This window comes from Carassius gibelio, chromosome A17 (assembly GCF_023724105.1).
Source record: "Carassius gibelio isolate Cgi1373 ecotype wild population from Czech Republic chromosome A17, carGib1.2-hapl.c, whole genome shotgun sequence".
In the NCBI taxonomy this organism is placed as follows: Eukaryota; Metazoa; Chordata; class Actinopteri; order Cypriniformes; family Cyprinidae; genus Carassius; species Carassius gibelio.
In genome coordinates, this window is record NC_068387.1 from 2,922,678 (window position 1) to 2,946,245 (window position 23,568).

Sequence of the window (23,568 nt, forward strand, 5' to 3'; positions counted from 1 at the left end):
CTAATTTGTAGGCCCATTAATAAAAAAAAAAAAAAAAAAAAAAAAAAAAACGAGGACTCCTGCAAAATAGAAATATCGAAACATAAAATATCTAATAGAAATAAATTGCACAACAGCAACATGAACTAATATAAAATATAAACGATTAACAGGTAGAACAAGAGTATGCAGAGTTTCTATTTAGGTTCTAACACATGCAGTGTTAAGCAATACAGTACTGAAATTTGTGTGCTCACGGATCCTCTCATTATAACACAGGAATTTTAGACAATATGAAATATTCCTTATGCATATATTTATTGTGTTATAACAGAGATTTGTGAGACTGTGATGAATTCAGAGATGTCTTTTAGAGATGATCATGTCACGCTGTCAGTCTCTGTTTTCCTGGGTGTTCCCTAGTGAGCTCACTTCTCCTTAGGCACTTCACCATAGCCACTTTAATTCCTCTAGTCTGGTCCTGTCTTCACAGTAATTGCACTCCAATTAAATCGCACAGGTGTTGTTAATCCTTTGTCATTGGTCTCCTTATATATAGCTGTCCTTCTCTGTTGTTTGTATGGAGTCCTTACCGTCTGTGTACCTATGTTCCCGTCTCCCGAGACTTCCCCTTACCTTCTCGTTCTTCCGAGTGTCCGTACCGTTTCATCCAGTTCCTTCTTTGTTTTGTTTGTTACCTTGGACTGTTTGTTTTCAATTTACCCTTTTTGTTAATAAACATACCTGCATTTGGATCTACCCTCTCCTTGTGTTTTCCCTAAACACACACCGTCACAGAAAGACTCCATCTGCCAAGATTCAGTGGTATGTCTTTTCGTGTCTCCTCCCCAACCAGCATGGTGGAGCGGAGGAATAAATATTTAAAATTGGCCTCTTTCCAGCAAGAGTGCAATGAAGTGGGTGCCTTGGCACTGGTGTTTTGGTCCCTGGCAGAGGGCATGGACTACAATGATGCGGCCCTTAAGGAGTATTTTAACTCTGGACTGGATGACCCGGTTCCTCAGGAGGAACTCGATCAACTGGACACATTTGGGTTCTGGGAGTTTGTGTGCTACCTGCAGCATCGGCTTCCGTGGGATACCCCAGCCACTCCTGTCTCTTCCAGTAGGATGGCCGCCAGTCCAAAGCCACTGCCCAAGATGGCCACCAGCCCAGTGCCACAGCACAAGATGGCCGTCAGCCCAGCGTCACAACACGTCATGGCTGCTGAGCCAGCGCCTCAGCACAAGATGGCCGCCAGCCCAGCGCCACAGCACAAGATGGCGGCCAGCCCAGCTCCTCAGCACAAGATGGCCGCCAGCTCAGAGCCACAGCACAAGATGGGCACCAGCCCAGCGCCACAGCACAAGATGGCGCTCCCGATACTGTTCCGGAGGCCGAAGCGGTGCCCGAGGCCGTTCCCGATGTGGTGACCGAGGCGGTGCCCGAGGCCGTTCCAGAGGCAGTGCCCGAAGCCGAGGCGCCTCACGTCTCCACAGGCAGTCCAGAATCAAGTCAGATTCCTGTTGACCTTCCCAAGTCAAGTCAGGTGCCCATTGACTTTCCAGAGTTGAGTCAGTTCTCGGTTGATCCTCCTGAGTTGAGTCAGGTGTTCATGGACCCTCCAGAGTCAGGGTTAGTCACCGTCGACCTTCCAGAGTCAGAGTTAGTTACCGTTGACCCTCTAGAGTCAGGGCTAGTTCCTGTTGACCATCCAGAGTCGAGTCATGTTCCAGTTGTTCCTCCTGAATCAAGTCAGTTTCCGGTTGACTCTCCAGAGTCGAGTCAGATGGTCATAGACCCTCCAGAGTCAGGGTTAGTCACCGTCGACCTTCCAGAGTCAGGGTTAGTTACCATTGACCCTCCAGAGTCAGGGCTAGTTCTTGTTGACCTTCCTGAGTCGAGTCAGGTTCCAGTGAGGTCTCCAGGGTCGAGACCGGTATCCAGTGAGCTCTCCAGGGTCGAGTCAGGTTCCAGTGAGCTCTCCAGGGTCGAGTCAGGATCCTGCGAACCTGCCAGAGTCGAGTCAGGTTCCAGCGAACCTTCCAGAGTCGAGTCAGGTTCCAGCTAACTTTCCAGAGTCAGGGCTAGTCACTGATGACCTTCCAGAGTCAGGACTAGGTACCATGGATTTTCCTGAGACAAGGTTAGTCACCTGTGATCTTCGTCCTCCCATTGGGCTGACCACAAAGACGTGGTGGTCTTCCGCACCGCCCTGGGGGACTCCAGCCTCGACCGCGAGGACGTGGTGGTCTTCCACTCCGCCCTGGGGGGGCTTCTGCCTTGACCACATGGGTGTGGTGGTCCTCGGTTCCGCCGGGTGGGCATCACTTGATGTCCTCCATGGACCCATGTTTTTGTGTTTTTGGTTTTCTTTTGTTTTTCTGTTTATCTCCTTCTTTGGACCTGGCCCTCCGTCCCTCACCTTTATCCTCCGCCGGTCCACCACCCTCCTGGACTCCTTGTGTTGTGTTACACTTCTCCTGTCTTTGTTTTCTGACCCTCTGTCCATCCCCCTAGTCCGCCGCCGCTCCACCTCGCTCCTACCTCTTTTTCTGTTGGGTTTTCCTGGGTTTCAGGTGGAGCATCTGGCAGCTGCTCCGTAGGGGAGGGGGTAATGTCACGCTGTCAGTCTCTGTTTTCCTGGGTGTTCCCTAGTGAGCTCACTTCTCCTTAGGCAGTTCACCATTGGCACTTTAGTTCCTCTAGTCTGGTCCTGTCTTCACAATAATTGCACTCCAATTAAATCACACAGGTGCTGACAATCCTTTGTCATTAGTCTCCTTATATATAGCTGTCCTTCTCTGTTGTTTGTATGGAGTCCTTACTGTCTGTGTACCTATGTTCTCATCTCCCGAGACTTCCCCTTACCTTCTCATTCTTCCGAGTGTCCCTACCGTTTCATCCGGTTCCTTGTTTTGTTTTGTTTGTTACCTTGGACTGTTTGTTTTTTTTGATTTACCCTTTTTGTTAATAATATTTGTTAATAATATTTATTGGGAGCGTGTATGCTAGGATTTCATAAATTTAATGGAGTAAAAAAGTAACATAACTAATAATCTTACTAATTACTTTTGAAATAAAGTAATCAGAACAGAAATGTTGTAATCAGTAATTTGATTATATTTCCGGACTATCTTGCCCAACACTGATTTTGACACTTAACCAGAGCCCCAAAGCCCCCCACCCTTCAGTTCTGTGGATTTGGGCTCTGACACAGCACACTTTTGCCTAGGCCCACCCAAAAATAAAATTCTGGCTACGCCACTGGGTCACATCCCACGGCTCCACTTCCTGCTGCCGCCCTGACTAAAGCTGCTACAATTAGACAGTGAGAATGAGAAACTGCTGGAACACTGGAACACCTCTGCAAAAAAATTATTTTCTTGCTCAATATTTGTGTCTTGTTTTCCAGTACAGCACACTAAACATTCATTCTTAAATCAAATTAAATCCGATAAGATATTAAGTCTTGTTTTCTGGATTTATTTATTTTTTATTATTTTTCTTTTCTAAATTTTTTTAATTCTTTTAGTTTCTTGATTTAAGAAAGTTTAGATATTTGTACTGGACCAAGGCAAAAATCCTTCATAAGAAAATCATTTCCTGCAGCATAACATTTGATTTTGTGGGCAATGTCCTGGTGCTATACTGAGTAACCATTTGATGGCCAATGTAAAATCAGAGTCCTGAAGCAAATACTGCTGAGAAGTCATGCTTAACAAGCGCTTCGGCTCCACTGTGAGACGAGGGACTGAATGAACACTGCACTGCTGAAAGAAATGTGTTGAGCAGAGATGGAGATGGAGAGGAAGCATCATCTGCTGAACCTTTGAAAGCAAGAGAAGAGCATTGCTGCAGGCAGCTCAGCCCATCCTCAACTGCAGAGAGAGCCATCAAGGCACCTCCATGTTTCACACTCATAACATATTATCAACTTTTCAATTTCTCCTATTTCATGCTGGATAAGTGTGTGCATAATATCAGGATATAGTTCCTATAACCCACACAAATAATATTAATTGTATGTTCAGCACTACTTTTTCTCAAATCTATTAGCAGGAGGTCTGATGTGCGGCAAAAACTCATTTTTTGTTTTGTTTTCTATTGTCTATTTAGGTTAAATATACAATATTATTTGTTTCACACAACTTGTCAGAAAGACAGGGTATTGAGGAAGTAATAAAGCATAACATTATGGAAACAAGGAGAAAAAAAAAAAAAAAACTCCCAGACTATGCTCCTTTCGGAGTGCAGTGTGAGAACAGGAAAAACACCTCAGCAACACAAGCACATAATCAATACAGCATAACCACATGACTTTGCAACAGGGGAGGGGAGTGGGGGGGTCGAGGTAATCCAGCGCAGTCATTCTCGGCGCTGGTCACAGACCCGCTTGTCAGACTGGCAGAAAGTGGCGAAGTAGGTTTGCTTGCTCTCTTCTAAGCAGCTTCTAAGGTCTGGTTGCCTTCATTGTATTTACAGTGGCACACCTGAACATCAAAGCTGGTAGCTGCGTAAGAACAGTTTCCCTTTGACCAGCTGCTCGTTGGCTTGTGCGGAACGAGATGTCCCACAAGTATGTGGACATTGAAGAAGGGTTCCTTGCTCCCACTGTTTAGTCTGCATTTGTGGGTTGGGCTGCCATCCTCCACCCCCACTTTACTAGGGGCAATAAGTGGATGGTTCCCCTTCTTTGGTTCCTTGGATTGAGCTCTTGTATAAGTCTCCTAGGTCAGGCTGCTCCCATCGTATCAGAGGGTTGTGAGTTAGGCACTTCACCTATAGCAGCCTCTTCATAAATGTAAACTGTCTGAGGATAGTTTCCCTTTGACGAGCTGCTCTTTGCCATGTTTCCCTTGTAATTTGAGTTTTTTTTTTTTAAGTTGACATTCTATGACATTCTATGTTGAGTTTCTGTTTAGGCTCCCTATTTGAGACATATTTTTCTCAAAGATGTACCAGCTGAGGCTGGTTTCCTTTGATAAGATCTTCCCCCTGAGTTGTGAGCTCTTTCCCTGCCTAATATTTCTGGTAGCAGGGTCAGGTAGTGGTCCCCCTGATATGTTAGTCTGCCTCCCCTGATCTCATGGTATTTTCAAGTAGGCGGTCCCCCACAATCCCACAAATGCTTTCAAATGTGTAACTTGCATTAGGGTTTCAAACAGATGGACATTGCCTTTAGGAACATGGGTTTGACGACAGTTGTTTCCAACTTGGCTGAATGGGATGCCCTTCTTTAAAACATTAGTGTTGGTTGAGTTTTCCATTTTCCCCAAGTTATTTAAGCAGTTATTTAAGTCTTGGCGTGACCCCCTTTTTTAATCGCTGTATGTTTGACACTATTTTTGTTGCTTTTTTTTTTGTTTTTAGGAGCTCAAAATTATAATATAATTACCCAATGATATTCCCTTTAGGGGTTCATGTTCCATATACACATCATTTTCTTTCCGAAAATGGGATGTGGTGGATTTGTGGGAGGTATTTGGGGAGGGGTGCGATGTCATGATGTCAATCAGCCATCGATGATGGATGATGCCATTGTCTAATGGCCCAACACAATCGTGCATGCAAAAGTTTTTTTGTAAATATTCTCAGGCTCTGAAACTGGCTCAAATTGATATGACAATATCGACACCATCCTTAACTTTACCAGAGGAGACAGAACTTGCTGCTTTGGCAAGGGTCTAAGCACTGCCAACACCATCTAACAGTTCAATCACAACTCACTGGGACAGCTAACCAATCACAACACATTTTGTTTTTCGTCAAAAACCGGAACTAATCGAGTCATTCGTGCCAGGCGTTTTTCGAACCACCAACCATGAGAACATGTTCTAGTACACCCCCAAAGCAAAATCAAGACTTTATAAAAGAGCTTAATAGGATCCCATTAAAAAAAAAAAAAATTATTGAAGGTTAAAAGTTGGGGTAAGCAATCTTTAAAAAACGCTTTTGAAAAGTGATTCGGACAGAGTAGCAAAACAAACTTGTAGCCAATCAGCAGTAAAGGGTGTGTCTACTCATGATGTGGAGGAGACAGCGTTCAGTGCACAGGACGGACATTAGCTGAGCCAAGCAACAGAAAGATGGCGCATAAAAAAACAAAAGAGGAAACATCTGTGGAACAAAAGAAGGCTTAAGGCAAGAAGTAGGACCTGTGTAAATATTGGATTAGCTTTCTATTGCTGGAGAGAACTCAAAGAGCGGAAGGCCTGCAATCAGATGCAGAGTTTGCTTTGTTTCTTCTCGATATGTGAGTAACACCTTGTCCATGCTGCAACAGGTAAAGTCTGTCTAGTGCACTGTATACGACAAAACAACAGCAGCAGTTTTCAGTTGGCGATTTGTTGTGTCGTGCCGTGCTGTATCTAGTGTAGAACATAGATATGTAAATATATCTATGGTGTAGACAGCATCACTGATTATAATGAGTTCTATAGTATTTTGTCGTGACATGCCACTCATGTCCGGTGTAGACATGGTGTAACATTGGTTTTGCTTTGTTTCACAGAACTTATCGTTGCCTGGGTTGCATACCTATGAGTGGGGCAGAGCTTTCAAAATAGGGGCAAGACCCTTTTGGGGCAGGGGCATGTTTGTTTTGGTGATTCCAAATGTCAACATTGGCTTCAAGAAATAGCTTACCCCACCTTTAATAAAAATATCTCCCTATTGTAACGCATATGCAGGTCATCGATTCATTGGTTAAATTCAGGCATATAACATGAAACCTTTTTCCACTAAATGCCTGGCCTGGCGCCAGCCTGGCTGGAGTTAAATTATTTACGACACCCGTGCGAGCCTCAAAGGAGACATGAAACCCCCAACCACATTCCAATACATACACAAAGACACCTTTCTTAGAAGTTCCTTACCTTTATCATTTTATTAATAATATGTATTTTGAATGTTTGTGTATTGCATAAAAAATGGTTAATCCTGTGTAAATGGTTATAATTTTACTAGCTTATAAGTTGGAAATGTATCTCCTCATTTTAACTTTCTCAAATAGAGTCATGTTTTCTGTAACCCCACTCCTGACCAGGTCGTAAAACTTTATGATCCCACTGGGAAACCGGACAGGAATGCTATCTCTTACAAAAAGAATGGTAAAATGGACTCAGACGTAGTCTAAAAGTATATAGTATTGTTTTTGTTGGTGCATTGAGATGTTTCCCATATAAATTGGGACTATCTGCAATTTATTAGCGTGTGTTAATCTTTAAATGTGTGTAATTCTGCATTTGAATGTAACTTCGTGTTTCTATCAGTTATATATGTACTGTATGTAATTGTCATGTTGTGACCCAACTATTCCCCTGTGTAAAAGGTGTGAAAAATGTATTAATCTGAAATTACGAACTTGCTAGAATATCACTGTGAACCATCTCAAGCCATAAGAGCTGACCGAACAAGGTCCGCCTTCTCTCTTCCTTCTCTCACACGCTACTAACCGGCTGCGACCCTTGTCGCTCCCGTTGGTGCCCTATCACCATCCCCCTCAGCACAGGGATTGAGAGGACAGCCATCCTCATGGCTCCTTCGGAAGCTTTCGTTTTCGTTGTTTTGTTTTCTTTTCTTTACTAAGTTTATTCAATTATTCGCCTCTCCACATGAGGAAGACGAATTCTGAAACACTGCCTTGTTAAACCTTTCAAATGCCGCGCGATTCCGCAGCAGCCCCGGGCCGGAAGACAGAACAAAGGCCCCGCTCACGCTGCTACAGCACACACACGCTGGTTTTAAAAGACCAGCGCACAAAGCGTCACAAAAAGACCACGCTCACGCACGCCGGACCATGCAAGTATCGTTTTCTATGGAGATTTAAATGCTGCTTAAAGTGTGTCTATGATCTGAGTCGTTATTGGCTTCCAAAAGTTTACTGTCTGTGATTTTCATACCTGAGCTCATTCTGTGATCTCATTCATTCTCTCTCTCTCTCTCTCTCTCTCTCTCTCCCTTATTTGGATTCCGTTATGTCTTGTAAAAAGTTTACTGTCTGTAGTGTCTTACGCGTATTTACTCTGTGTGATTTGTAGTTTGATGTATTATTAGTTCGATTATTAAGAACCCATATATTCATGATTGCCTTTGCCTCCACCCCGCTCACATTACGAGCCACTGAGATGTCTGATCTAGCTACAAGCTTTATTTTGAGAAACTAAATTTATCATAATGACAGGATAATGTTTTCATGGCCAGAGAAAATTTTTCCTTGAATTATAAGAAGTGATAACTTTATTGAAAATTGAGAAGTTAATCTTACGGCCGTTTGCTGGACAAACCACTGTTTGATTTGCAGTAATTTACAGTAAGAGATATCACTATAATTGATATGAAGAATGGAATATTGACATATTAATGAGTAAATTACAGTGCCCTGTAATGATTTATTGAAGAATGCAATTGAGCTATTTTTCATAATCAATAAAATTTAGTGTAACTGTCATATGAGATATATATTAATCATATTCCTGATTAATTATTCAAATTCCCTATATATCATTTGAGTTAATTATTATGTACAACCCAGTGCAGTTACACTATTAAAAATAATTATATTATATTATATTATATTATATTATATTATATTATATTATATTATATTATATTATATTATATTATATTGACATTAAATTGTTATTTCAAGTGTTGACATCGCAGATGAACTCTACTGCATGTTTGGTCTCCAGATGTGTACCTGTGTGCAGATCTCCAGGGGTTTCCCGCTTAGGCTCTGGGGCATCTCTCTGCAGCGGGTGGAGAGGTTGAGGATAGCGGTAGCAGCCATGTGCGCCGCCTCCATTTCGTGTGTGTAGTCGAAGCTGCTTTTGCTGCAGGTGCTGCTGGCGCTGCTCGCTCCTCCTCCTCCTCCTCCTCCACAGCTCAGGCTGCTGCTGCTGGGCCCGTAGCTACTGGTGGTGCTGCTTGCTGAACTGGAGCTCTTGCAGTAGCGCTTCACTGACAGGACACACAGAGCAGTGACATTAACATAAGCTCTATATGTGAAGATGTATGGAAAAACATAAAACACCTCTAGAATTGGTTAAAAGCCTGAGAAATTAAATGCTATACAATATTTGGCCGAGATACAACTATTTGAAAATCCGAAATCTGAGAGTTAAAAAAAATCTAAGTTTTGAGAAAATCGCCTTTTAAATTTAAAGCTGTCCAAAATAAGTTTTTAGCAATCCATATTACTATGAATGTAATGAATGTGAATGAACATGATCTTTACTTAATATCCTAATGATTTTTGGCAAGAAAGAAAAGTCTGTCTTTTTGATCCTATTACGATCATGGACTTTGTGTTCTTTTAGTTTTTCCTCATTTTGGTCATGTCTGTTTCTTGTTTGGTTAATTGATTAGTCCCCACCTGTTATCCATTCCCCAGATAACTTCCCTTGTGTTTAAAACCCTGTCTGTTTAGTTCCTCCCTGTCCGCGGGTATCAATGTAATGTCTGTTAATGTAATTGATGTTCATTAAACTTCTCTTTGATTTATTATCTTCCTCGTTTGTCTGATTCACACGCCTGCATACACGTTTTTTCTTTCCTTTTAGTTTTGTTTTTTCCCTCTCCGGGAATGGCTATCCCAGCTGTCCAGCTCCTATGCCTATGCATCGTGGGATTACTGGTGGAGATCGAGGACGTGGAGGGAAGCCCTGCCCACAGTCCTGCGACTGAGGGTAAGCTGCATCTGGTTTCTGGAAAATATATTGAGGAATTAATAGAAATTTTTCAAATTGACCTTATAGACTGGTTTGTGGAGGTTATTCCTGAGTCCCCTGCGTCTCTGCTGGTTCCGTCTAGCCCTGAATCTCCCATGTCTCCGCTGGTTCCGCCCAGCCTAAGTCCATCTGTGTTCCCTCCCAGCCTCCCTCTCCCGACTCCTCTCAAGCCAGCCAGTTCCTCAACCCCATCTCCGCGGGTGCCAGTCAGTCCCACAGCTCACCCTCAGTCAGCGCCATCTGGGCACAATGGTTCGCCGCAGGACTACCAGTCTCCAGCTCTACCTTGGCGTGAGGATTCCCTGTCTCCGCCTCCAGCCTCCGAGCCCTGGACTCCATCTCAGTCCTCCGACCCAGCGGCTCCACCTTGGCACCCAGCTCCCTCATCTTCACCGTGGCCCGTCATCCCACCAGCTCCACCAGGCTCCCTCGTCCCTCCGGCTCTGCCTTGGTCAGTCGTCAACCATCCGCCACCTCGGGACTCCACCCCTATGGCTTTGCCTCATCACTCCATCCCTCCGGCTCCACCTCCGTCCTCAGTCGTTCCAACTCTGCAGCGGGCTTCTGGAGCCCCGCCTTCACCTTGGTCGCCTGTGCCTTTAGCTCCATCTGGCTCCTCCTGCTCTGGGCTCCCCCCTGGTTCCTCCCTCCATCCACTCCACCCTGGCTCCATGCTCCATGCTCCCTAATTGCCTGCCCCTTGCCTGCCCCACGCCCGCCACCTGAACCCCCACCCTCCCTCTGCTGGACTGTCTCTTTCGGTGCGAGGAAGCACCGTTCCGGGAGGGGGCGAACTGTTACGATCATGGATTTTATGTTCCTTTAGTGTTTCCCCATTTTGGTCATGGCCCGTTTCTTGTTTGGTTAACTGAGTAATCCCCACCTGTTCTCCATTGCCCAGATTACCTCCCTTGTGTTTAAAACCCTGTCTGATTAGTTCCTCCCTGTCCGCGATAATCAATGTTACCTCTTTTAATATAATTGATGCTCATTAAACTCCTCTTTGATTTATTATCCTCCTCGTTCGTCTGATTCACACGCCTGCATACACAGTTTGTAACAGATCCTTACAATGTTTTTTTGGCTATGGCTACAAATATAACCCAGTGACTTGCTCCAGGTTCACACACATAAAATGCTTTTAGTTTTAGTTAACTATTACAACTCTCTCTCTATATATATACATATAAACAAGCCTATATTAAACTATGTAGACACTATATAGCCTACTGTATATTAGACATAATTGCCATGCTACAAATGAAACACAGCAATTAAAAAATAAATAGTAAAAATTCAGGAAATGATGATATAATAGCAATAAGCATTTTAAAATATTCACAAAATTATTCAGTATACTATGAAACATTTATGGCCAGGAAATAATTCCATCTAATTACAGTCCACTGTTTCAGCCGTTTAATAATTTTTTTTTTTGTTGCATGATTACTTCAGCAAATGCATTTTAATCTTATGTTTGCTTTTGTTAAAACACTATAAGTTAGGTTTAGGGTCGGGTTTAGTGTAAGGGGCGCATTTTTTTCATGCATGATGGATTAACCTTTTAGTGCCACTCAATGGAGATTTCATCTTCGAACAACCAATGTAGTAAAACATTGCCAGATTCACATTAATCTGTTTCTGATAAAACTGAACATGCTTTTAAGCACCACTCACGGGTCATTTCACTTTGAAAGTGGCCATTTTCCATAAACCCATAGAAATGGCTATTACTACTCAAAGCATGTCACACAACTGAGCAATAATTTGGTTCTCTTGTTTTCCAAATATGACAAACTCTTTTCTATCTGGCACCAATTGTAGCCTGACTAATTTCATGAACTGAAGTGATTTCATGACACAAAATGCAATTACTTGTCAAATAATTTCTTCAGTCCAAAAGTTTGTCAAGCCACACTTGGTGTCCCATTACCTGCAAGCAACTGACCCTAAACCTAAGTAAGTGCACGTTACTCGATGCATATTTGAGTAATTAAAATGTAAAAAGTACACCTTAAAATAAATCTAAACTTAAACCTAGCAGTAATAAAATGGCATAGGATTTTCTTTGAAACACTTAGAAAATGCTAGTATATTTCACAAATAATAATAATAATAATAATAATAATAATAATAATAAAAGTAATGGCAAGTAACACATTGAATTAAGCATGAAAATTTGAATTAGAAAGACTGAAACCATATTTTCTTGTAAAATGTACTCTGTTTTATCTTTTATTTATTTATTTAATTTTACAGTGTAGTCACCTTATATTACTCTGTACATTCTGGGCAAAACATATATAAACTCTCTATGTTAGATAGTGTCTTGTAGTTAAATCCCTTAAAAGAGCCTGAAGGCTTGTTTATTATAATGATTTGATTATTATAAGGGGATTTTAAATGACGGGGTGTTGGGATGTAGGTGAATAGAGACTCTGCAATTTGACAAAAGACACAATGAGCCAAAACCACCAGCTGGGCATCAAAGTGACATCTCCCACCGGGCATCCTGCTGCCATCGCTCTCTGTCTCTCTCTCTTCTGCATTCCTTTTACTCTATCTTCTCCCTCCAGTCTGGTCATTAAAGCATGGCTGGGGATCTCAGTCGTATGCACAGAATTGCAATTAGCAGCAGCCCCAAATCCAGACTGTGATTTGCCTAAACTGCCTGATTCATTATGCGTCTGCCTACAGATTATTTCCATACATTTCCATACCTCAGAAATACAGTGAAGGAAGATATTGGAGGCTTTTCTAACAGGGTTTAGTTCATTTCCAACTATTATAGCTTTCTTAGACCTTAACATTGTCAAATGTTCAGAGTCATAGTGATATATATAATAATGATCATACATCGGCCACAGAAAGTATATGAAAAATTAAGACTTATTCTTTGCTTTATTGGACAACATAACATCAAATCAAGCATTTGTTGAAAATAAATGTCATTGAAATTAAATGTAGCTTTCAATCACAAAACAACAACATCCAGCAAATAATGACATAGTCTGTAGTTTTATATATATATATATATATATATATATATACACTACAGTCTACAGGACTGCAGGACATATATATATATTCTGTATTATTTTATTACAGTTACGGTTTATTTTCATATTAGAATGACTTTTGAACGGTGGTGTATATTGATATATACACCACCATAGAGCCATAGAGCTTAGGTCTTACCATCATCAGTTTTGGCCAGTGTGTCCCGACTGTGGACTTTGGGTACAGTAGTGTGCCGTTTGCTGTAGATGTTGGTGTTGTCATAGCTGTTGTAGTCAAAGTTGGTTTTAGAGTATTTCTCTAACTCTTTGGCCAGGTTGGATCGTGGGGTTGAAGTGGGCACGTTGTTTTTATAGCCGTACTGTGGAATCTCCAGCTGTTTGACGAAGCACATGGGCCTTGGACAGATACATCCAGCGGTTTATATTGTATTGTATGAATGAATGCATACTAACCATTTCATGAGCTTTGCACAGAAAATTCAACACAAAATGTTTCCTATTTTTTAAATACCCAGTTTCTGGCTAAGAACCAAATTCACAGCTTGAAGCTTGACCTGGAGTGTCAACGTAAAGCAGTGAGGACCGTTTACCTGAGCACACGATCTGAACCCTGGTTGGATTTGCCTCCATCACATGACTGATGTTTCTCATGGGCTTTGGCCAGTTTCTCTGCAGCCGCTATTGGACAGCCCGATAGGCTGGATGAACAGAAAGAAACGTCAGGGACATATCTTAAAAAAGACATGACAATATGTGACATATCAAATGCAGATTCATCAGTCTTCATTTCTCAGACTCCTTCTGACTTCATACTGTATAAAAAAAGATTGTAAGAGAAGTAAAGTGACGTGACATTCAGCCAAGTATGGTGACCCATACTCAGAATTTGTGCTCTGCATTTAACCAATCCAAAGTGCACACACACAGCAGTAAACACACACATACTGTGAACACACACCCGGGGCAGTGGGAAGCCATTTATGCTGCGGCACCCGGGGAGCAGTTGGGGGTTCAGTGCCTTGCTCAAGGGCACCTAAATCATGTTATTGCCAGCCCAAGATTCAAACCCACAACCCTAGGGTTAGGAGTCAAACTCTCTAACCACTAGGCCACAACTTCCAACATAGTAGAATGCTGACCCGTAAAAAAAGAAAAATCACAAAAGTGAGATCTCTTAAATCTGAGTTTTTTTTTCTCATGCAAACCAACATTATGGATTAAATAATCCATAAAGATATGAAGAATTGACACTTGTGCATCACAACAACATCAAAAGTTGTGCATCCAATCCAATTTTCAATAGCAAATATATGCAAGAAAATATGACAAGACTACATCAACTGGGACCAGTTTCATTAGCTTTGCTTTTATGTTAAGTCTGACCAACTAGCAGTTATCCAAGGGGTAATCAGTCTTATTTTTAAGATTCATATTATAGACCAATCTACGTTTTTATGCAACCGACTTAAAGAATTAGATTACTAACACGTGAGACTAAGCATTATATGCAACCGGCCCCTGAGTTCTGACACAAAACCAGACACCAATGTTTGCTATTGTAAGATAGAGATTTCATTATGAAATTTATTATCCACACTAAAAATGACATAATAATTTGACAAAAAAATTATATTTACAATGACATTATATATAAAATGTAAATTTTCGTCTCAGAATATGCTGGCAAACAAACCCAAAATATGAAGTAAGATTTTTTTTTTGATGTTTGCTATTGTAAGATAGAGATTTCATTATGAAATTTATTATCCACACTAAAAATGACATAATAATTTGACAAAAAAATTATATTTACAATGACATTATATATATAATGTAAATTTACGTCTCAGAATATGCTGGCAAACAAACCCAAAATATGAAGTAAGATTTTTTTTCCCCTCTCAGTTTATAAAAATAAAAAAAGCAACCTGAGAGGCTCCTCTAGGTAGTGCTACTAACTCAGCACACAGAGATATGAAAGGTTTTAGTAGCTGAATATGTGTGTGTGTGTGTGTGTTTGTGTGTTTGTTCATGACATGAAGCGAGCTTCCAGATTTCTATTGGGCTGTAGGAAATGTAATTTCACTTTTGCAAGTACAAGCGAGGTGTGTGTGTGTGTGTGTGTGTGTGTGTTCAGGGTGGCTGCCGTCTGGAGCAGGCTGTCTCCCCTGGTGAGGTGTCAGTGAGGTGGTAATGGCTGATACTCTCTACAGAAGCTGCTGAGAGCATTACTGCAGCATCCTCTCCAAATAACTGCATGAACCATTTCATCAGCCCACTACAAGATACATGTAAAGCCTTCCACAGAAGAATTTGGTGTTTTAAAAGCTGAGTAATTGTGCATTTGTAGTACTCTACATTTTTTATCACTGTCAATCTATTCAGTAAATTAATGTAGCAGTTCAGTAAAGTAATGTAGCATTGACGTCTGATGCCACGGATTATCGATATTTTTCTTTCTTGTTTTCTTGACATTACGAAAGTTGTTTTCTGTAATCACAACGTAATATTTTCTCATGATAACAACATAATGTAAGTTGTTTTCTCATGATCATGACTTAATATTTTCTTGTGATCTCGACATAATAAAAGTTGTTTTCTCTTTATTACGACTTTTTTCATGATCTCTACCAAACAAAAGATTTATTACAAATTTTTTCATGATCTCTACCAAACGAAAGCTGTTTTCTCATGATCACGACTTAATATTTTCTTGTAATGTGCATCTTTTCCTTATTTTTTTTCTTTATTGTTAATCATTAAATGTATACTGACAGAGCGATTTATATGTAAAGTGTATAGGCTAATTTAATTCGGAAATCTAAAATCATGCCTAGGGCACCTACAGAGAGGCGTTGCTTTGACCATTTAAACATGTTAATGACACAAACAAAATATTTAGCACAGCCTACTGTCTCTGGAAAAAATATAAACAGTGAAAGATTAGCCTTTATTTATGCTGGAGCTGAACAATTAGTCTTATTGTCTTACTATACAAGCTTTATAGCAGAATTTGGATTTGTGTAACTTTTGAAGTTTGCATTACTGGCTCTTTTAGTTTCTTGTTTAACACTGTAAATGCTGCTTTAAAACAATCTTTATGAAGATTTATAAAGTTTATTAAGTGACTAGACTAAATTTACTGTAACGTCTCGGTTACGTACGTAACCCTCATTCCCTGATGGAGGGAATGGAGATGTTATGTCAAACGACATATGGGGTCTTACTTGGGAGGCCAATCATCTCTGAATTTTAAGAGAAAACGCCAATGAAAATTGGCTAGTGGATTAACATACCTGAGCCACTCCCCGTGCCAACGGGTATAAATAGGGTGACAGGTGCATCCACTCATTAGGTTTAATGCTGAGGAGCTGAGAACGTGTCCCGGCAACAGCGACCGGTTCAAGGTTGTGGCATGGGGACATAACGTCTCCGTTCCCTTCATCATGGAACGAGGGTTACGTACGTAACCGAGATGTTCCCTATCTGTCGGTCACTACGAGTTATGTCGAATGACATATGGGGTCCTATGGAAAACGTCACAACCTGAACATTGTCACAACCCTGTGGCGCTGCAATTGTCGACAAGCCCTGGCGTGCCACAAAAGCTACGCTTAAGGTCGTAACCTTCCCAAGGCCCCAGCGCAAATTCACTGACCTTGGTACTGAAGGGGCCAAAGGGTGAGTACATCGCTGCTGGAGAAGGCCACGCTGCTGTTCCGCCCACATAAAGTTAATGGAAGGGATTTCAACCTCCCGAGAAAGATTGCTTCAAATCTTCCCTATTTGCTCTTTCAGCTGGCAAGACAATGGGGAAGCGAGCCTTAGGAAAAGGTCGCTATGGAGACCACATCCTACCCGTAGGGAGGTGACATGTGGATACACTGATATGGACTGACCCAGGGGGCAGTACTACATATGGAAGGGGTCTCTGAGGCAGGTCCTACCTTGGAGTAGGGATGGAACGACTGCCAGAAAAGACTGACAGAACGGGTCTGTCAAGGGAAGACACGGGTTTGCCAAGAGTGGAAGAATACACATATGGGATTACTTGTAGGGAACCAAGCCATATGAACGACAGACCTGGCGACAGACTGCTCCACCAAGTTTGACTGCCGAGGGTGCTGGAGGATACTCGACCAGGGTACGCCAACTGGGGAACTCTACTGGGAGAAGAAAGGCGCTCACATCCCCGTGTTAGGGGGAATGGCGCAGCAAGCTTGACATCGAGCCAGCCCTTCCTCCACTCCACTTCAGAGCATAGGCCTGCCTCGTAGAGGGCTCTAGCCTGAGAGATAGTGTCAACCATGCCCGGTGGCAGATCACTAGATCACCCAATGGTGCCAAGCCCCTGAGAGAGGAGGTCCCTCCTCAGGGGAATGCGCCAGGGAGGGGCTGTCACGAGGAGCATGAGTTCCGAAAACCAGGTCCGGGTGGGCCAGTAAGGCGCAACCAACATGACCTGTTCCTCGTCCTCCCTGACCTTGGACAGTGTCTGTGCGAGCAGGCTCACTGGGGGAAACGCATACTTGCGTAAAGCCCGAGGCCAGCTGTGTGCCAGTGCATCTGTGCCCAGGGGGGCCTGGGACAGGGAATAGTACAGCTGGCAGTGGGAGGACTCGTGGGAAGCAAACAGGATTACCTGGGCTTCCCCGAATCGACTCCAGATCAGCTGGACCGTATGGGGATGGAGTCGCCATTCCCTGGGGAAAGTGAGCTGTCGTGAGAGCGCGTCGGCTGCACGATTGAGCTCCCCCGGGATGTGGATAGCGCGCAGCGACTTGAGCTGTGTCTGACTCCAGAGGAGGAGATGGCGGGCGAGTTAAGATATGCAACGTGATTGTAGACCGCCCTGTCGGTTGATGTACGAACAGCCACAGTGTTGTCTGTGCGGACCAACACGTGCTTGTCCAGCAACAGCGGACGAAACCGTCGTAAAGCTAGATGCACTGCCAGCAACTCCAGAGAGTTGATGTGCCAAAGCAGTCGAGGTCCTGTCCAGGACCCTGAAGCTGCCTGCCCGTTGCATGTCGCGCCCCAGCCCGAGTTGGAGGCATCTGTTGTGACAACAAAGTGCCGGGACACTTGTTCTCTGCACAGGGGAGAGCTTGAGCCAGTCATCGAGATAGTTGAGGATCCAGACGCCCACTTCCCAGAGTGGGGTAAGGGCGCCCTCCGTGAGCTTCGTGAAGACACGGGGGGACAGGGAGAGCCCGAAGGGGTGGACCTTGTACTGCCATGCCTGACCCTTGAATGCAAACCGCAGAGCGGTCTGTGGCGAGGGAGGATCGAGACATGAAAGTACGTGTCTTTCAGGTCGATCACTGCAAACCAGTCCTGGGGCTGAACGCAGTTGAGAATGCGTTTCTGCGTCAGCATCTTGAACGGGAGCTTAAGCTGGGCCCGATTCAAGACTCGCAGATCCAGGATAGGCCGAAGGCCACCGCTTTTTTTGGGTACGATGAAGTAAGGGCAGAAAAAACCCATCCTCATCTCGGCTGGAGGGACCGGCTCGATTGCATCCTTCACCAGCAGGACAGCAATCTCCTCGCGCAAGACAGAGGCATCCCGGACAGCCACCGAAGTCTCGAGGATGCCATTGAACTTCAGAGGTCGTCGGGCGAACTGAATCGCGTAACTGAGTCGGACCCTCTGAATGAGCCAGCGTGATGGGTTGGGCAGCACAAGCCACGCTCCCAAACTCCGTACAAGTGGCACCAAAGGGACAGTCGACAGTGGTGCAGCGATGGGGAGTTGTGTTGGATGGCCCAGAAGGCATCGTGTTCCAAGTCATCACAGCCACACTCCTCGTGTTCCCGGAGGAACTGGCCAGAGATGCGTGGAGAGGCGTTGCGTCTCCGAACCGTGACCTCTTGACCACTGGCGAAAGGGGGCGTCGTGGGTGAGAATGAGGAGGCAGTGCATCGCTCATCGTCAACCCGCGAGCCTTGCACCTCGGAGGAAAGGAAAATTTGCTCTTCTATGAAAAAGTGGGTGCCGCCAGCCATTGGACCACTCCGGGGGAAGGAGTGGCGCTGTCTTCGCCAGCTCCTGAAGAGCAGTTTCCCACATCTCCGAGTTGCCCGTGTCAGGGCCACTTAGTCGACTTCTTTGAGGACTTCGCAGCCGGGAGTGACACGGGGGGCCCCGGTCTCCTCCCCGGGGCTCGACGCGCCGGCCTCGAAGAACTCTGAGCACGGGGCGGAGCTGGTGTGGAGGATGCAGGGGGGCGCCCACGGCGACGAGCAGGCTGAGGCACTGCCTGCGACGGAATGGTGGCAACCGGAGGATCACGTCGTGGCGAGATGTGCTGTATGGCCTCAGTCTGCTGTTGTTCTGTCAGGAAGTACTGGGCACAGCCCCTGACAGCGTCGCCACACAAGACAGCCTGGGATATGGGAGCATCGAGAAAGTGCACTTGTCAATGTCTCTCATACAGACCAGGCTGAACCTGAAACGGCACTACTGGACCACCAGAGTGGACATCGCCTTCCCGAGGGACTGTGTTGTGACTTCCGTCACCCGGAAGGGGGAGGTCAGCCGCCATGCGCAGCTCCTGCATCAACCTCGGGTTGGTCCTACCCTCGTGCATTTGTTAAAGCCTTGGCTTGTTATGTTTGCAGGATAGCCATGGCATGTAAAGCAGAGACAGTTTGGCCCACAGCACTGTAAGCCTTGGTAGCGAGCGCAGCCAACAGCTTACAGGCCTTGGGTGAGAGGCGCGGACTATCCCTCCCAGTGGCGGCATTTTGCGGACACAAGTGCACCGCAATCGCACTCTCCTGCTGGGGAATGTCAACGCACCCCTAGCTGCCCCGCCATCGAGGGTAGTGAGGACGGAGGAACGAAATGAGCTGCTTCCGGCCGTGAAAGGGGCCATCCACGACTACATCACTTCCCCATGCACATCCGGGAAGAAAAGAACCAGAGTAAAACGCGGTTGTGAGTCACGCTCCACACCGAGAACCAATCAAACAGCCATGAGCACTCAGGGCTGGGCGGTGCATTCACCTCCATCCTGATGCACACAACTGCCCGGGCAAGCACGGCTGTCAACTCTGGGTCCAATTCGGCAGTGGCGACAACACCCGAGGGGGGCAGACCCGCCTAATCTTCATCCACAGAGGTCAACAGCCCATCCCCGATGCTGCAATCGACATCTGATCCCCGGCGGCAAACTGAATGACCCGTTGGGACTGCCATAAGACAGCCCAGCAAAATCACCCAGCAGCCGCAGAGGACAAACACTGCGGAAGGGGTAAGAGGTCCGTGGGGCGTGGCCCGGCGGAGAAGCTCTCACTGTCACCTTCAAATCTCCCAGAGCACTAGCCGGCGGTCCTCTGCTTGAGACAGAGAAACCGGAACGGGTAGTGACAGAGGGGTTTGCTCCCTTCCCTTTAAGAAAGGGGAGACGCGATCACAGCGTTGCCATGGTCACACACTCAGTGCGTGCATGAACCATCCACGAACGCGCCTTCAGCGTGCTGAATGCCCAGACATGGAAGACAACGAACGTGGCCGTTGTCAGAGAACAGGAAACGACCGCATTCAGAAGGACGCGGACGAAACAGAGTCTTGAAAAAAAAAATATATATACCCCAGATTGGGGAAGCTTGATGTAATGTGGCATTTAATACACTTCATTTTGTTGATAACAAAGGATGGAATATATTTACTTTCTCTTTGTATTTCATTATTATTATTTTATCCATGTGATACAAAACAATCCTATACAAATCAATGTGATAAACAACTTAGGTCAAAATTAATATAAAGTTATAAAGAATAGTCCAATTAGATTAGAAATTAGAAACCAAATGTGCAACTGAGAAATTTTCTGAAGAAAATTAAGTAAGCAACAATGTGATTTTTGACCCAGTAAGTAAAATGCTAAGAATGAACACAGAACAGGTTCTCTCATCAACACAAAGAGGAACTCACCTCCTGTGAGAGTTCCTGTTGCTGTTGACGTGACCCCGGCCCGTGCAGCCAGGCGTAGGGCACTTAAGAACATTTTCATACATTGCAAGAACTTGACAGCAGGTGAGAGAAATAGGGTGGAAGATTAGGAGTTAGAGGCCCACAGTTAGTCATCAGCATTAGTGTGAAACACTCGTTCATTATCGCCAGCATGCTCAGAACCAGAGACATCAAACAGCGACATGCAAAGAACTGCTAATGGAAGAACAGTGGCATGCACATGCACCATGCAGCGCGAGTCATAACATTCTATTCTATTCTATTCTATTCTATTCTATATATTTTTTAAGTAAAAAAGTCTATTGACTATTAGTACTTAAAAAAAACTATTAATTAGTAGTTTACTTAGAGTCTGCTTAAGTGTACTTCTATAGTCAAAAAATGGGATAGTAATTATACAGCTAATAATAGTGTGCTTTTATATTCATTAGTAGTTTAGTTCACAGTATTGAAATACAAAAGTAAAATTTAACCATAAACTACAGTACCTGTGTACTCAAAGTTTACCACCATTACATTGACATATAATTAAAAGTAGACTTATAAACTTAAAGAGTGGGCCAATTTAGTCACAAGATCTGTTAAAATAGTACACTTATAAGCATACTACTAGTATTTAAGTACACTTAAACTACACCTGGATGACATCCTCAAACTGCACTTACATTGACTTATTCAAATTAATTTGAAGTGTATTTCTTTATTGTAAGGTTCTAAAACTGACTGCTAATGAAAGCATATGAAACTCACAATATTTACAAATACTTAAATGTAGTTAGTAACAAGGCCAGAATTTATTATTTAAGTGTTTAAGCAATTTTTCACTTTATATATGTAATTCATTAAAAAAAAAGAAATTATATCACTTTATAATTTCTTTAATTTACTTTATAAATGATCATTATAACATTCTATAATGCTTACACACCATAAACTATTCTATTCTATTCTATTCTATTCTATTCTATTCTATTCTATTCTAGCCATACAGTCAAAGGTATATTTTAAGAATAAAAATTATGACCAAAATAGGAACCAAATAGTAAACCTAAAGTGCCAAAACAATAATAAAAAAATAAAATAAAATAAAATAATAATAAAAGTATAAGTATCAAAAAGTATCAAAACTTTTCAAAACTAGTTTACAAGTACACTATACAGCTAGCAAACTAACAGAATACATACACAGTAAGTTCACTTGTAGTTCTGTACACAAAGTTGACCACAGTTACACTTAAATTACTCTTAATAGTAAAGTGTTTTAAACTACAAATTGAGCAAAGAAGAACTGAAAAAGTACACATAAAATATATTACTAGTAGATACATTATTACCATATTTATTTTATAAAGTGCACTTGGAAAATACACTTGATCTTTGAATTTGAATCTTGAAGTCAAATCCGGGCATCACTTCATAATAATTTGTATTGAACTTAAACATTATGATATTCTATTCTATTCTATTCTATTCTATTCTATTCTATTCTATTCTATTCTATTTAACTGGATTCCCTGCTGCTAGCTTGAAGATGTTGTAAGTAAAATCTGATGCTTAGTTTAACACGTCAGTGCTGTGGATTGTGAGTGATGCAGAAAAACCATGACCCTGACTGCGTTCACATCAGTAGCTGAGGCCATCAGCTAACGTTAGCTCATGCATCCAGTCATCCGCAGTGAGGTGCTAGCACTTGTTTCAGCTCTGCATTTGTCTTTCATTTGCCTTAGACGCACGTTAACAATCAATGAGATCACCGCCCAAACACTGCCTCTCTCTGATCCCAAACACTGTTATTCATCTGTACAGGCCTTTGTCTCCTCTATCCATGACCAACTAAACTCTCTGCCGACAGCAATTAGGATACTGGAGTGGGGGCAGAGAGGGTGGGCCAGGGTGAGCAGACCAACACTCTTCCGGTGCTCATCTTCATCATTATCAGCTCCTTAATCCTTCACCCTCATCTTCAACATACTCTGACAATGTTCATTACCGCTACCTCCACTGACTGAGACACATGCCTTTGTGTGTCTGAATGCAATTACAATTTAGTTTAAGATTTATACTCGAACTGTATAAAGGTGAGTGGTTTTACTGAAGAACTGATGCATTCAGATTTTGTCATTCTCTTGACTATTGTCTTAAAATTGTCAAAAGTAACACTTCAAAGACAGTTCACCCAAAAAAATCACATTCTGTCATCAAGTTGTTCCAAACCTATACGAGTTTGTTTCTTCTGCTGAACACAAAATAAAATATTTTGAAGGTTGTTGGCAACCAATCTTTTTACAGTAGCAAATTACTTTCATAGTTATTATTATTATTATTATTATTATTATTATTATTAATTAAAATGCCCCCCCCCCATTCTATGGAAGTCAATGGCTACCATCAACTGTGCTCAAAAGAAAAAAAGAAACTCATACAGGTTTGAAAAATCATGTCAGATCATCAAATTATGACAGAATTTATATTTTTGGGTGAACTATCTCTTTTGTTCATTTTAATTGGCTTGTTTACTAAATGTAAAATGCCTCATTCAGCCAATAAATTCATTGAATCAACTAAAGATTTCTTGTTCAGCAAATTTTCAGTTAGTAACACAATAAACTGATCTGTCCTTTTAGTCGTTAAATATGGATATAGTTTTATAACACTTAATATGTGATATAAACACTGCTACTGTTGTTTCTATATTGTGTCCTATATCTGGCATATTTATTTTCAGTAATGTACATTAAAGTGTTTAATGTTATATTGTATTATTGTATTGTCGTGTGTTATCCTGATAATGTTTTGTCTTTGTGTTTATGACCCTGTGCATCGTCAGACCATTCCAGAAGAACTCTGATTCACCG

General features: G+C 42.8%; 1 protein-coding gene across 4 annotated transcripts in view; it reads right to left on the reverse strand.

Moving 5' to 3' along the window:
• LOC128031376 (myelin transcription factor 1-like protein) overlaps positions 1–23,568 on the reverse strand; it is a 149,183-nt gene that overhangs the window by 25,618 nt on the left and 99,997 nt on the right. For all 4 annotated transcript variants that reach the window (XR_008188083.1, XM_052619593.1, XM_052619594.1 and 1 more), the window contains 4 exons: positions 20,675–20,765; positions 13,324–13,431; positions 12,912–13,129; positions 8,684–8,943 (listed from right to left, as the gene is read on the reverse strand). Coding sequence is in view for 3 of the 4 variants with exons in the window: in XM_052619593.1 (XP_052475553.1) it covers positions 8,684–8,943; positions 12,912–13,129; positions 13,324–13,431; positions 20,675–20,765 (677 nt within the window). In the remaining variant the exon portion in view is untranslated. The remainder of the gene's footprint in view (positions 1–8,683; positions 8,944–12,911; positions 13,130–13,323; positions 13,432–20,674; positions 20,766–23,568) is intronic.